The sequence below is a fragment of the Camelus bactrianus genome, chromosome 10, assembly GCF_048773025.1.
Source record: "Camelus bactrianus isolate YW-2024 breed Bactrian camel chromosome 10, ASM4877302v1, whole genome shotgun sequence".
NCBI classification, from domain to species: domain Eukaryota; kingdom Metazoa; phylum Chordata; class Mammalia; order Artiodactyla; family Camelidae; genus Camelus; species Camelus bactrianus.
Window position 1 is genome coordinate 68,672,024 of NC_133548.1, and position 14,269 is coordinate 68,686,292.

Here is a 14,269-nt window from a genome sequence, read left to right on the forward strand (position 1 = left end):
AAACCCAGCTTAACTACCCAGCACCAAAAGCTTTGTGATCTATCATGGGTTCTTTGGATTCTTTAAAGAAATGCTGCATCACCAATGTCTTTTTGGCACAGAGGACCAGATGGTGTGGGGAAATATGGACACTGAAACTTCTGAGCTGAGAAGTGACTCAGGGACGTTCATCTCTGAATGTGAAGAAGCCTTAGGAACACCTTCACCAAATGTATCCTGTTCAGATTTTCTTTTTTTTAAATGTGCACAAGAGTTATATATGACCCAAATCGATATCTAAATAAGTATAGAGAGCTATTTCAATAGTTTTTCTGAATACCCCTCCAAGAAACAGGTCTTGAAGAAAACATTTTCCTGGGAAAGAGAGAGGACTCTCTCAGTGCCTAGGAATCAGCCACCACCGCCATCCTCCATCCTATCCAACACAAAAGTCTGTTTCCAAGAGGTTAACATAGAAATAATAAAAATGAGTTTGATCTAAAACAGCTTAACTGCCCAAAAGGATTTTTTAACAAGCTTTAGAAATCATGTCATTTCCAATTCTCATTATAACTCAAGATAATTTTGTTAGGAATTCCCATGAAGAGAACTCTTCCCAGTTTGCAAGGCAGGTTTTGTGCTGACCTGCTACACGCCAGGACAAAATGCTCTTTGTGCTGCAAAGCTTCTGCAACTGAAACATGAAATCTGCCTTGAATAGGCAATCAGTCTTTAACATGACTGTCTGTGCAGTCACTGATTTCTGGCAATATACACTTTTGGATGAATACCACATAAAATGCTTCAAAAATCACGCAGACCCTGCAATGAAATCTCCATTCCACGCTACCGTTCAAGTCAGGTCAGTACTTCTGCCACAACCTGCTTTATAGAATAGAAGTAATTTTATCCACATGATAAAGAGAAAGACTTGTCTTTTGCAAGATTTCAAGAGTCCCATCAATTTGTAAGATTGATTGGTAAGATTAGTAAGTAATCTGCAGGTTAATTAGTTTTGATAGATCCTTAATCTTCCTTTGGTGACAAAGACTGGCCGTTTTTCAAAACCTAGTTTCACTGTTTACCTAGATAAGTGATAAAAGAATCTTCCATTCCCTCCTTTCTTTCTTCTCATTTCTATCAACCACTGGCTGTGTAATCCTCGGCAAGTCACTTAACCTCTCTTTGCTGTGGTTTTTTTTTTTTTTTCTTTCTTATCAGTAAAACATCAGTAAAATGGAGATTATAAAAGTGCACACCTCATAGATTTATTAGAAGTGTTAGATTGCAATACCTATAAAGCACTCAGAGGAGGGCCTAGCACACAGGAGCCCCTGATAAATCTAGCTGTTATTTTTATTGTGACTTGACATAATTATGTAAGGTCAACAAAGATAAATGAATAAACAGATTAATGAATTAGTGAAAGAAGTAGAATGTATAACTTGACCTTCATAGATGATCAAGATCTCAATAGAAAGAGAAGGTGTTAGAGCAGGCAGATAGCTAGATGTGAGCAGAGAAAGAGGGACGCAGGTCAAATGGCAGGAATTGGGCAGAAAGGAGGGGTGCAGGCCAAATGGGGGAAACCATAGACCATGTGAGCACCAGGGGTCCCTGGGCAGAGAAAGAAAAGCAGGAACCTCGAGGCTGATAAGCGGTCACACACTTTGGGGTGACAAGTGGCCTGGAGGCCGACAAAGAAAGGTGAGAAAAGGCAGGAATCTCCAGTGTCTGAATGTAACCTTTGGCTTAGTATGCCCTCATTTCAATAAAATTAGCCTTGCAGATCAGAAGTACCCATCATGCACCGACGCCATGACACTTCCGATACGACTAAATAAGGACAAAAATCCCTCTCCCTTCGGGAAAGTGGAATTGGGATGAAAATCAGGGAATACGACCCCAGACCCTTCCCTCCCCAGTGAATGTTCCACTATTCATTTTTATGCTCTATGTAACCAACCTGCCAAAGAAACACAGGGCAGCCGCTCACCTGAGCCTGCCCGCTCTCCCCTTAAGAGTGTACTATCCATCCCTTAACAAATCCTCACTTTACTCTTTTTAACCGCTACGTCTTGTGGCTGATTTCTTTCCGCAGCGAGACAAGAACCTGGTCACTGGCAACACCTATGAGAAGACAGAGGAGAAGGGGTGATGAGTGTGCTCCCTGAGAGCACTCCCAGCCACGCATCCAGCCGTGCGGGGGCACGAGCACGGCTGAATGGGGCGCTGAGAGAGCAAGGGGCCCCTCATTCTGCCAGCCCTTCTGTCCACACGGTCCAGTCTGCAGTCTTGAAAATGAATTGGTTTTGTCTACTTGACAACAACTTACCAGCTATGTAACTTTCTGAACATGGCTTAATTAGCATCTCTAAATTTCAGCATGGTCATTTTTAAAATGGACATTAAAAATAGCCAACTGGCTGCTTTGAAGAGCAAATTACATTTGTATGACATCTCAGAAAGGACCTGCTACAGAGTAGGTATTCAAAAACTATTAGTCCCCCCAAAACACATGCCAGTATTTTGGATTAATCCTCTACAGAAACAGCAACCTGCATTGAACTGTAAGTAACTCTCATCAGCATCATTGCTCCTCTCTGTCCTGGCTGAGTTACCTGAATTAGGTAGAGAACATTTAAGCCGCAGTTAATACATGTTGTTTGGGTATCTGTAACATTCATTTCTATATACTGCTCCAAATGGACATTCTCTGAGAAATGTGACTCAATCCATTCCAATAGCTTGAGTCTTAAACAGCATACAAACTTTTAGATGCCAAAGTTTAATTGAAATTTGGCATATAGATGAGCACTTCATGTGCTGAAAGCCAGCAGAAGATTCCTAAACAAAGAGCAATCACAAATGGTAATTTTCCCCAACTGGATCCAATTATATTTAGCATTTTTTTATGAAAGAGAAAAACAAGAATGGACACAAGAAAATGTTTTCCTCTTGTGATTTGCTCTCTAAGAGACAAAGATGAACAGTCTCATGAAGCTGTTACTTCTTATAACTCAAGGAACATGACTCTCTAGAGAAAAAAAAATTACGCAGTGTCTTCCTTGATGTAAACAAACATTCCATTACAGAATAAATGTGGCCATTTCAGCACATCTGGCAAGAGCTCCACAACCTACAACATGAAGCCCTCCCTAAAAAAGATGTTTCATGATAATAAATCGTTATCAGCAGATGTTGATCACTTCAAGCCTGAGGAGGTTTGGAAATGAAATAGGTGGTTTCTGTCATGCAGAGCACAGACCTTCGAAGTGGTCAATTAAAGGAGACCCGTCATTACCCAGATGGAGGCTCGGGGATGCTAATTCCTAAACGAAGGAGAAGCAGATCCAAAGGTGACTTTCACACTCGCTTTCCCCTGCTAGCGCAGCAGCTTCCAGACTGCGAACCCTTAACCAAGGTCTAGGTCTTTGCTTTCTGGGTAGAGATGCTAGGTTTTCCCAAGGACACACTAATGCCAGGATTCTCTCTGAATTCTAAACCACTACATCCCATGTGTAAGAAATCAGGCTATCACACCTGCTCCCTTTGATTGATTTTATTTGTCACTGTAAGTACATTCTTATAGGGAAATGAGCCTCTTGATTTTACTTGGAAATCCCTTATACTGCCACGGGTCGGTCATGTTCTAAAGTAACTGCCCTCCGGGTCAGACAGTGAAGCTATACCTCTGTGGGTAAGTGGCAGGGTCTCTGCTTAAAAAAGGAGACATACCTAATTGTCAATGATCCAGGAAATAAGGAGATGCCAGGAAAATAAATGGAGCTTGAAAGGCATATCGTACACTGAATAGAGGAGTTGGGGAGCAGTATTCCTTTGTCTGTCTGGGCTGAGACTGACTTAAGGGGTCGATTGTTTGGGATCATCTGAGAGAGGGAGGGAAGGAAGCTCTCTGCCAGCTGGATGAAGCCTGGAGCTAGGCAGGGGCCAGTCCTTAGGAGACTCAGTATCTGAACTGGAAGACAATTATAGCCAGCCAGGAGCTTTTCTCTGTATGTTAATTCTCTTTGGTTATCCCTAAGCATTTGACAAGTACTGATAAAGAGACAGCCTCACAAGAGCCCGGGGCAGAGCTAAAAGGAGAGCAGCATGGTGGCGGCATTGTGACTAGTGACAGACAGATTCCTCAGAAGAAGGTGAGTCTCAGTGGACAGGCAGCTGGAATATAAGATCTGGGTATCTCTGTCCATGAGGACATTCAGCCTTCTGCCTTCCTTAAAGGACTCAGACACTATTTTATGAAAAGAGCCGGCCTCACTTTATTCCTTATTAGAATAAATTCTGGGGAGAGGATCATGTCTTTGTTGAAGAATAAATTAATGTATGCCTTCTGTTTGCTGGACACAGTTCGCTACAAAGTGATACGTGAACAAGTAAGTGTAACCGAGGTCTGGGTGGATATGTTTATCAAACATACAGAAGCAAAAATGGTGGAGGGATAGTAAGAATATAACAGTATAATGTAATTCTCAGATCTGAGTCCATACCCTAACTTCACTCTTCAACCATGTACTCTATCAGCAATTAAGGTCAGAAAACATTTTCTAGTCTGCAGTCTGAATTTTTCTTTCTTTTAATACATAAGTGAGTTGAACGCATATTTTATTTGCCTGGAGAAAAGAAGGCTGTGTTGGGGGATTTTATTTATCTGTGGTCTCTGACGTGAGGTTCTCTTCTCTTAAATCAGGAGTTCAAAGTCCGGGTCCTAGGGCTCATAGATGGGTTTCATCCAAAACCATCCTGAGATCAGGGGAGGATAATGCTCAGTGCTAGAGCACATGCCTAGAACGCATGAGGTCTGGAGTTCAATCCCAAGTACCTCCATTAAGAATGAGTAAATAAATAAAACTAATTACTACCCCTGTCCCCAAAAAAATTAAAAAAGGAAAGAATAAAACCATCCTGAGAACAATAAAAGTTTTAAAAGATCCCTCACTCATTAAAACATTTTTTTAAAAGGTCATTTTTGTTTTCATCATGTGAAATAAAAGATACTGTTACAAATCTCTTTGGGTTCTCCTAAGACCCTTGGATCCCTTTTTTGTTCATGTCCATGTTGAAAGAGATCCTACCAGCAATGGAGCACTGACTTTGTATAAAAAACTACATTAGTAACTAGAGAATAAACAGCGCTTTATGCAAAAGAAAAATCATAGTTCTTACCAGCTACACATTAGATAACCCAGGTATGAAGGTATATTATGAGTACATTTCCATATATATATATTCTGAATTTTAAAGCTTATTCAAATATTTTATAATTTTGGTTCATTCTTAATATTTCTTCTTTAGTGTTCTGCAGTTTCAATATGATATGTTTAAATGGGTTTATGTTTCTGTATCACACTAATATTGTTGTACTTCATAAACATGATAAATAATCATTTCTGGAAAATTATCACCTATTATCTATTCAAATATTACCTCTCTCCTCCCTTTATTTTCACCTTCTGGAACTCCTACTTTCTGATTTCATGACTCAATTATGCTTATATTTTCCATTTATTTCTCTGCATTCTGGGTATTAGCATTGATTATACCAGGGCTAATCTGAATTTTAACCCTTCCATTGTGTTTTTATTTCAAAATTACATTTTTCATTACCAGGTTTTCTATTTGTCTGTTTTTTTAAGAAAATACAAGTCATTCTTTCTTAGGGTTTAATTTCTCCATGTATGTTGTCAACATGTTACATATACCCATTTTATATTCTCTTTCATGTTGCTGTATTATCTCAAGTTCTTAAGGTTCCAACACTGCTGTTAAGTCTCATGTTAGCGCTCGCTCATGGATTGTACTGTCTGCCAACTGTCATTCTTGGCTGATTGTTTTTCTGTGTATTGTTGACTGTTTTTCTGTGTGTTTTGTCAGGTATTTGTCAGCTGTATCTTTCACAGGGCTTGCTGTTTTCTTGGAAATCCTTGGCAGTCTAGATGGTGGGTACAATTCTTTCAGGATGGTTTTCTGTTTTATTCTGCTAGGAGCCTCAGGGTGTTTTTCAGCTTGAAGATCTCTAGGTCAGTTACATAGCGTAAAAAACAAAAGCAAAAAACAAAGAGTCACGTGACGGGCAGGCCTAAAGAATGAAATTCTTAGGGGAAGATTCTTTTCCTCTTACTCACAGAGTTTCTTGTTCTCACCCTGGGCTAATGGCATATTATTCTAGCCTAACTTTTCACTAAAATATGGGTCCTGGCTTTATGCAGGAGACAGAGATGTCTCAGTTCCAACTTGTAGCATTTGGGAACAAGGCCCTAGCTTCTCTCCATCTCATATGGACGATAGACTCCAACCTCCTGGTCACCCAGATCCTTAATTCCTGGGGCAACCACAGCAATGGTACACAGGCTAAAAGCTCTGGCTTTTAACTTCCTTGCTTTTGGTACATAGTAATCTCTTTTATTTTTTGTAAAATTGGGTACATGTTAAAGTCATTTTAAATATTTTATCCAGTATTGCTAGCTGTTTGAAACCATAACTTTTTTTTTTAATATTTAGTCTACTCTATTGCCAGAGCTTTGGTGTACAGTTAACTGTTTTGTTATTCTTAATTAGTCAGTCTTTTCCAAGCAGAAAGTTCAGCTGGACTGTGTTTCCGATCTTGAGAATTTAGAAACTCTTAACATTTTTTTTATGTACAGAATTCTTCTCCATGTTCAGAAGTGACAGACTGAGACATATTTTTAAGCTCTAAATGAAGTAACTCTCTGATATATCTCCTGGGATCCTGGCAGGACATGGACCATTTCTTGCTAATCACCATTACAAACTGATCACAGTAGACTGTATTAACTGATTTCTAATTAAAAGCAGAAAAAAGGGAGAATTTGAACCTTTTTCTTCTAAAGACCATCTCAAAATGTTATTTCTTACACTGTGGAGGCCTGAGAATATGTAACTGGTCTCAAACAAGATAATTTGTCAGAATTTTCAGTTGTAAAAGACTAATACATGTAAAAATGTTTCTATACAAGTGAACTATGAAACAGAATGTTTTAGTAAGAGTCATAGAATTTGTCCCCACAGAAATGGCAATTTGAAAGAAAACTGTGATCTTATAATGGAAAAACCTCAATGATTTGAGATAATGGCTATCCCCATATTTAAAGCTACCAGTGACTGCCACTTTCGCTTACAATCTGCCTCCCCCTAGGAAAATATATGCAGTTGTTTAAGTCACAGGTCGAAAGCATATGGAAGGCGTTCTTTGCACTCTCCACGAGAGTGAAGTGATTTTCTTTAGCTCCTTCTCATACATGATAGGTGTGAAATACTGTTGTTTATTGATCGAAATGTTTCAGTTCCTTGATTATTCAACTGGAAAAAATAAAAACCGAGCCAGAGTAAACAGTGATGAAAAGTAACTATAGAATCTTTTGGAAGTAACAGATATAGACAAGACCAAACTCTTATTCTGAAACATGGCTTACTCTTAAATTTATTATCGTAACTCTGAAGTGGCACAGGGGTGCTCATTATGAATTGAAGTACATTAAAGTATTTCTATCCATCTCTCTGCTGCCCAGGCTCTATCTGGGATTCCTGAACTAAGGGAGAAAACTACCTATTCTCTAAATAGTAGATAATGTAAAAACTAGATAAATCAGTAAGGGAGTAAACCACATGTGAAGAAAGCATTGGGGAACGTTTTCAGGACAACTTGGAATTATTACTTTATTTAGTCTCTCTCACTAGTAACATATAACCACAAGTTTTTGAAATCAAATTATTTCCCCCACACAGCAACAAGTGATCATAGAATGATCAAGTGATAAAAAGAACAAAGAAAAGATATTGTCTATGGGAGAGTCTAAGTTTAAAAAAAAAAAATAGCCTTCATAAGTCACTTAATTTGCCGCAGGTAACATTATCAAACATAACCCTCAGGCTTAGAAGATCTCAAGTCTAAGCCAATTTTTAAAAAAAAAAGTCCATTTATGTTTTAAACATATACCCTCAGAGTAAATTTGGAAATAGTTGCATTCAGAATACCCAGAGTTGATTTCTTTTTCTGTTTTTTTCTTGGCATATTATCTCCTTGCTACTCAAAGTGTGGTCCATGGACCAGCAGCCTCCACATCTACTCAGAAATTGTTAGAAATGCAGAATCTTGGGCAGCTTCAACCCTACGGAATCACAATCTTCATTTTAACAAGATCCCTAGGTAATTCATGTGCCCATCCAAGTCTGAGAAGCTCTGTACTAGAAGACAGAAACATTTTCTAATTTAACATAAAATACAAGATTTCTTTTGGGGGTGATGACAATGTCCGGAATTAGAATGATCACCAACTTTGTGAATATACCAAACGCCACTGAACTGTTCACAACTTAAACGGGTGAATTTTATGGTACGTGAAATATATCTTCATTTTTTTAAAGGAGAAAAAGATAAGTAAAAGTAAACGCTTTCAAACTGTGCAGCACATAGATGATAGAAACCAGTTCCTTTTTTTTTTCTTTTAAATCTTGGGAGGAAATTCGATGCACCATTTCCCGTAGCTCACCTCTTACTGCGAACGAGATCCACAGCAGGCCTTGATTCTGGGGAGCCCTGACCAGTGATCTGAAGACGCACCCATGCATCCTGCCCTGCCCTCCCCAGAGAGACAGAGGGACAGAGACACAGAGAAACCGAGAAAAAGACACACACACACACACACACACACACACACACACACACACACACACACACACCCACCCACACCCTCTAGAGCTCCTTGCTGTAGAGCCGCTGCTGAGAACTGCCTTCCTCGGGAAACCGCACGCGGATGGATGTGACATGTGAAGAACCCAGACTGCCCAATCAAAGGGCCAAAGAGGCGCGCTATCTGCCAGCTGCACTAGCGGTCCCGGGCGTGTGGGGGAGGAGAGACTTCTTCCTCATTCAGCTCTCTGCCTGCCCCTGCCACCCTCTTCCCTCCCATAAAGAAACTGCAGATTCTAAAAATCTCGTAGTTACTCAGAGTCCTCAACAAACGACCCTCTTTGGCTTCTGCAGTTAGGATTCTCCGCACCTGCAACAGGCTAGGCCCTTGTAAAGGCTTCTCGCCGCGGGTGGGGAAGCCTAGAGGTTCTATTTCTCCGACTTAACCCAGTGAAACAGGCGGGGGAGAGGACGTCTCAGGGAAAGTCCATCCCCCGCCCCTCCACACGCGCATCTTCTAACTTTTGCGGCGGTCCCGCGGCCTGAGGACCTGAGCGCGCCGCCCGAAGGGCTACGGCGGGCCGCGCGCGGAAGGCGGGCGCGCTGGTCCCCGAGTTCCCGGGCGGGCGCCAGGGCAGCCCCCGGGACTCTTAAGAGTTCTGGTCACCGCTCCCACAGAGGCTAAGTGACACAGGCGGCGCGAACGTGCATCAGTCTCCCACCAGATCATGCCTTTGGCGCAGCGACTCAGTCTCCGAGGACGCGGGATGACTTCCAGGCTGAGAAAAGTGCCAGACCCCCGCTCACCTGCAGTGGCGTCGGCACCCGCGGTCTCACTCTCCTGGGTAAACCTACCCGCGCGTGCTCGCCCGGGCGACTGGGGTCCCAGCGCGGCTCCCGCGGCCCTGGGAGGGACGCGTGTGGGGACGCGCGCGGAGCCGCCGGTCCTCTCCCGCGAGCGCACACCTCCCGCCCGCCCGCCCGGCCGCCCGGCCCGCGGCGCCCGCACTTACAAGCAGGGGTAGTAGCCGTAGGGAGGCAGCGGGGGCTGCGGGCAGCCGTCGTCCCCCAGCTCCGAGTCCATGAGCAGGTAGTCCTGGCTGTCGTTGCGCCGCGCGCCGGCCCCGGCCGCTACCCGGGGAGAGCCGCCCCTCCGGGGCCCGAACGCTGCACTTTGGTTCATGGCGCGAACGCCCGACAGGCCTGGGTCCCGCTCCCGGGAGACGCGCCTTGGCACTTCCAGCGGGGACCCGCTGCGGAGGGTCCGCGTCCCCCGTCGGCCCGGCCCGGCCCGGCGACAGACGGGTGCCCGGGGAGCGAGGGTGAGAGGCAAGGAGCGCGGACGCCCGGCGGGCTGAGCTCTGCGAGCGGTTCTCCCGCCGGCCCCGGAGAAGTCACCACGGAAGGGATCGCAAAGGGGACCTTGTCCTGGGCGCGTCCGGCAGAGGGGACCCCGGCGAGGAGGCGGCCGGGGCTCCCGGGCCGGGCGAGCGCAGGCGGGGCGGCGGGTGGCGGCGGAGCCTGAGAGCCGACAGCGAGGGAGACGCAGCTGAAGAGTTACTATGTCAACCGAGACTCTCCAGCCCTCGGCTCCCGCCTTCTTCCCCCGCAACCTCCGTCATGATCCCACCTTTAAAGGGATCGGAGCGACGTTCCCGAAAGCAACCGAAGCTTGTGGTGTAGCCAGGGTAGCTACAACTTTGAGGGCCAAGATGAACCTCAACTAGGTGGAGCCACACACGCTTTTTTATTTTTATTTTTGGTCCTGCTTATTTAGAAACCATACCAATTAAGAACTTTCTAGGAAGCTTCCCTTAAGTAAGACTCGAAGAACCCAGGAAACCTGTTTTGTTTGTTTGGTTTTTTTCCCCAAGAGACAGGAGCCTCTCATTTCTCCAGACTGCCTTCATTTTCTTAGGGCATTTTTGTCTCCCACTGCCAATCCCCTAAGTTATCGCAATTCTTCACTTCAAAATGAACAACGTTCTGTGTTCCCAGTGCCAGATGTTCCCAGTTTCTGAGCAAATCAACCAAAATAGGCAAGCATTTTCCGATAATGCCGATGGAGCCCAACAACCTGCTTACTTCAGAGAAAAACTTTCCAACCGTCACTGCAAACGCCGGAATTATTTCTCTGCCAGATGGTTCCCACATTTCCGCACTGCTTTTAATTTTAAGACTTAGTTTTAAATTCTGATTTAATCTTCATACACGTGCGAAGTGCCAAACTTCTCAACAAGGACGAATCAGTATCTGTAGTAGCTCAAGAACTCGTCAATTAGGAATCCATTCATTCATTCAACAAATAACTTAATCGATCCCAATTGTGTGCCAAACACCATTTTAGGATTCAGAGGCAAACTAGCCAGATAAGGCCCTGTCTGCCTTTGGAGAGATTTCAAGGAAGAGAGGGAGACAGAGACCAAACAAGCAAACGAGAAAGTATCAGAGACAAAAGCTACAATAAAAATAAGCCAAGTTGATGTGACAGTAAGGAGACTATCTAAGTAGATCATTGGTGGTTAAAAGAGGTCTTTCCAAGCAGGTGCTAGTTAAGTGGAGATGGACGGGGCAAGGAACCAGACGTGAAAAGATCAGAAACCCACTCAATAGGATTGAGGAAAGCCAGAGAGTCTGAAATTCTGTTGATAAAAGTACTTTTGCTTCCCATAAACAGGTGCACAATAAAATGGATGTTGGAAATGTGAAAGTCATCAACCTGATAGAGGAGGAAAGAGGTCACAAACTTAGAGCATTTGACTTCGCCCGTATGCTAAGATCCAAAACTCACGGAGGACAAGAACCACTGTATTCTGAGGGCCTAGTGCTGTCTGTATTTGTCACTGGTATGTGGAATGAGTGAATGAATGGATGGATGGATGAAGTATAGAAAAAATGAGAAAACATTCTTGGCCACTAAGAGAACATTTGCCCTGAAAGACTAACCACCATCATTCTGTGGTATGCTATTCCCCATTTGAGTCCCTTTTTTTGATTTTTTTATCAAAAAGATGTGAAGCCATAGTTTAAAATTCTTACTGTTGCCTGATAATTATACATAGCGATAACATACACTACTTGAAATTTGTTTATGACAATTGCTGTCTGTAAGAACTCGGTAGCTTTGATGGTTGAATGAATCAGTTAATAAATATTTAATTTAATTGTGCCAAGGTAATCTGTTTGGGAACATCAAGTATAGGAAACAATTTAGTGGGGGAAGGAATATTCAGATGTTCTCAACCTGACTCCAGTTCTGTGAGTTAAAGCAAAGTTAGAAGAGACTGGCTGTGTTAGTGATGTGTTAGTCTCTAACTTAAAAACAAAACTTGAGACAGAATTAATATTGTTGTTGTTATAGTGAGTTGAGCTATTTGTGCCTTTTCTTATAACACTGTTTTTCATTCACAACCTTCACACTGAAAAAATTATTACAGTAAACTTATAATGTGACATCAACTTATCATTTTGCAAGATAAGACATGCTTCTCTCTGTTATTTGAAATATAGTTAGTATTGGACCAATAAATCCCAGGGACATTTCCCCAGAAGGGACAGGGTGGTGTACCAAGGATTAGAGGATTCTGAATGAGTTTACGATATGATGAAGTGGAAGGAGCATTAGATTGGAAGCCTGAAAGCCTGGCTTCTAACCATTCTCCTAACTGAAACTGTATGATTTCAGAGAGGACAGTTAATCTCTCTCTGCCTCCTTTATTAATCAGTAAGTGGATATATAATTACTAGGTACCCCTCAATCTCTAACTTTCTGTGTTCTATGCTTACCTATGCAGTTTTATCTCTTCAATTACATTAGAAAAAAAAAACAGTGAAATGAAAACAACTTTTCAACCAATTCATATATTTTTTTAATCAAGAGTGGCATTGTGGAGTGGATCTGGAGTAATGAAGAAAATTGGGTGAATGAAGTTTAAAAAAGTAAAAAAAATTGTTGGATGAATGAAGAAATGATCATTTTCACAGTTAAAAGTTGCTATGCAATTTTATGTTATGTGTATGTAGTATGTTTATGGTATTTAAAAAAACACCAAGCTGTAAGTTCAAGAGGAGGAGATAAAGGTGGGCTATGTGTCTCTGTCTCTGTGGGGAGAGGGAGGGACACCATTAAGAGAGGACTATTGCCTCCTTATATGTACCTGCAGTTTTTTAGATTGATTGATTTTACGATAACACAATATTTTGAAAAAAAATGAGTAAAGAAAAAGAGTTGCGCTCTAGAAGGTCTCAGGCTAAGAGCCCAAAGGGAAAGAAAACAACATTGCTACCAGCATCAGAGACAAAGTGTTGAGAAAACATTGTTAGGTGTTTAATGACTCAGGAAGAAGGCGTTACATGGAAGACTTTGGGCATCTGTAGTTTATGGGATGTTGTTGCTGATGGGAAATCACTGACACAAGAGCTTTTCTGGGAAATGCAATTTGGGGTTAGTTGGCCAAGAGCTACAAATAATAGTTTAGTCAGAAATTCATCTAGACAACTCAAAAGCATGGAGACCCAGAGCCCTGACTTCTAATGCATGTAGAATCCATGGGGGGAAAAACCCAAAATACCCTAGAAGCTTCAGAAGGTCTGATTGTCTGTCAATAAAGGTCCCCTGTATATTGTAGTTTGAGTGAAACAGTGCAGGCGATACCAGATATTTGAACCTTAAGTGTTTAATTTTTAAAATAAAGGGGTTGTAATAATTACATTTACTTTCTCTACTATGGATATTAAAACTTCATGATGTTAAATATTAGAAACAGAAGAGTTAAAACAGCAACCTATTTTAATATTCGCTTTAATTTGAGCTTAAAGCAGATATCCACAATTCTAACATTATCATATGGGTATTTTGTAATCGCTTGTGATTACCATGGTTTCGCGTAGAACAAGCTGTGTTTGACTAAATTAATCTCTCTCTTTTAATAGAATTATTAGAATGCTTTCAGTAAACTATTGGCTAAGGGCATGGTGTAATATATTCCTCAGCAAGATGGAAAAATGTGGACTGGGTAGTGGGGGGATGATTTGTAGGAAGACTGTTAAGAAGACTGCTGATCTGATTTAAGGATCAACGTCACCAGGCTATGTAAATGGAGACATATCAAGAAAGGATGGAGCCGCTTTATAGGTAATCAATTTCCTGTCACTGGACATGTTCAGATGCAGCCCAGACCTCAGTTTTTCACGTATGCTATAAAATGAATGAATGTATTTATGGCTAATTAAATGAACATAAGATCTTTTTCAAAAAAAAAGTCTGAAATTTACAAACCACCATCATCTCAATGGATCCAAAATACACTATTGATAAAATCTATCCCTGATTTTTTTTTTTTCAGAAAAGGTTAGTAAACTAAGAATAACCGGCCTATCTTTAACATGGTGAAGAAGATCTATTTCAAATAAAACCCACATGGGGAAATACCAGAGATGCTTCCATCAGTGTAAGGAGTAAGGTAGAGATGTGACTGTCATTACTATTATCTATTGGCCAAGAACTTCTACAATAAGCTAAATAAAACAGAATACATAAGAGGGAAAACTTTGAAAAAGAACATAAAACGGTTAGTTTACAGATGATGTAATTGTCTGCGGTAAAAAGTTCGAGATTTT

At 41.8% G+C, this 14,269-nt stretch overlaps 1 protein-coding gene and 1 long non-coding RNA gene across 4 annotated transcripts in view; one reads left to right on the forward strand and one right to left on the reverse strand.

The window, feature by feature from the left end:
• The window catches only part of TRPC6 (transient receptor potential cation channel subfamily C member 6), a 97,318-nt gene extending 87,016 nt beyond the window's left edge, over positions 1-10,302 (reverse strand). Inside the window, exon 1 of one of the 3 annotated variants that reach the window (XM_074372932.1) lies at positions 9,664-10,301. In XM_074372932.1, coding sequence (XP_074229033.1) covers positions 9,664-9,833 — 170 coding nt within the window. In that variant the 5' untranslated portion in view covers positions 9,834-10,301. Of the gene's footprint in view, positions 1-8,510; positions 8,645-9,663 lie in introns of those variants that run through there. The other 2 variants (XM_045509014.2, XM_074372934.1) reach the window with 2 other exon arrangements.
• On the forward strand, positions 9,390-13,973 carry LOC141578910 (uncharacterized). The gene is made up of 2 exons (XR_012509802.1): positions 9,390-9,495; positions 11,328-13,973. It is a non-coding gene; the product is annotated as an uncharacterized LOC141578910 (long non-coding RNA).
• The last annotated feature ends 296 nt before the right edge of the window (positions 13,974-14,269 follow it).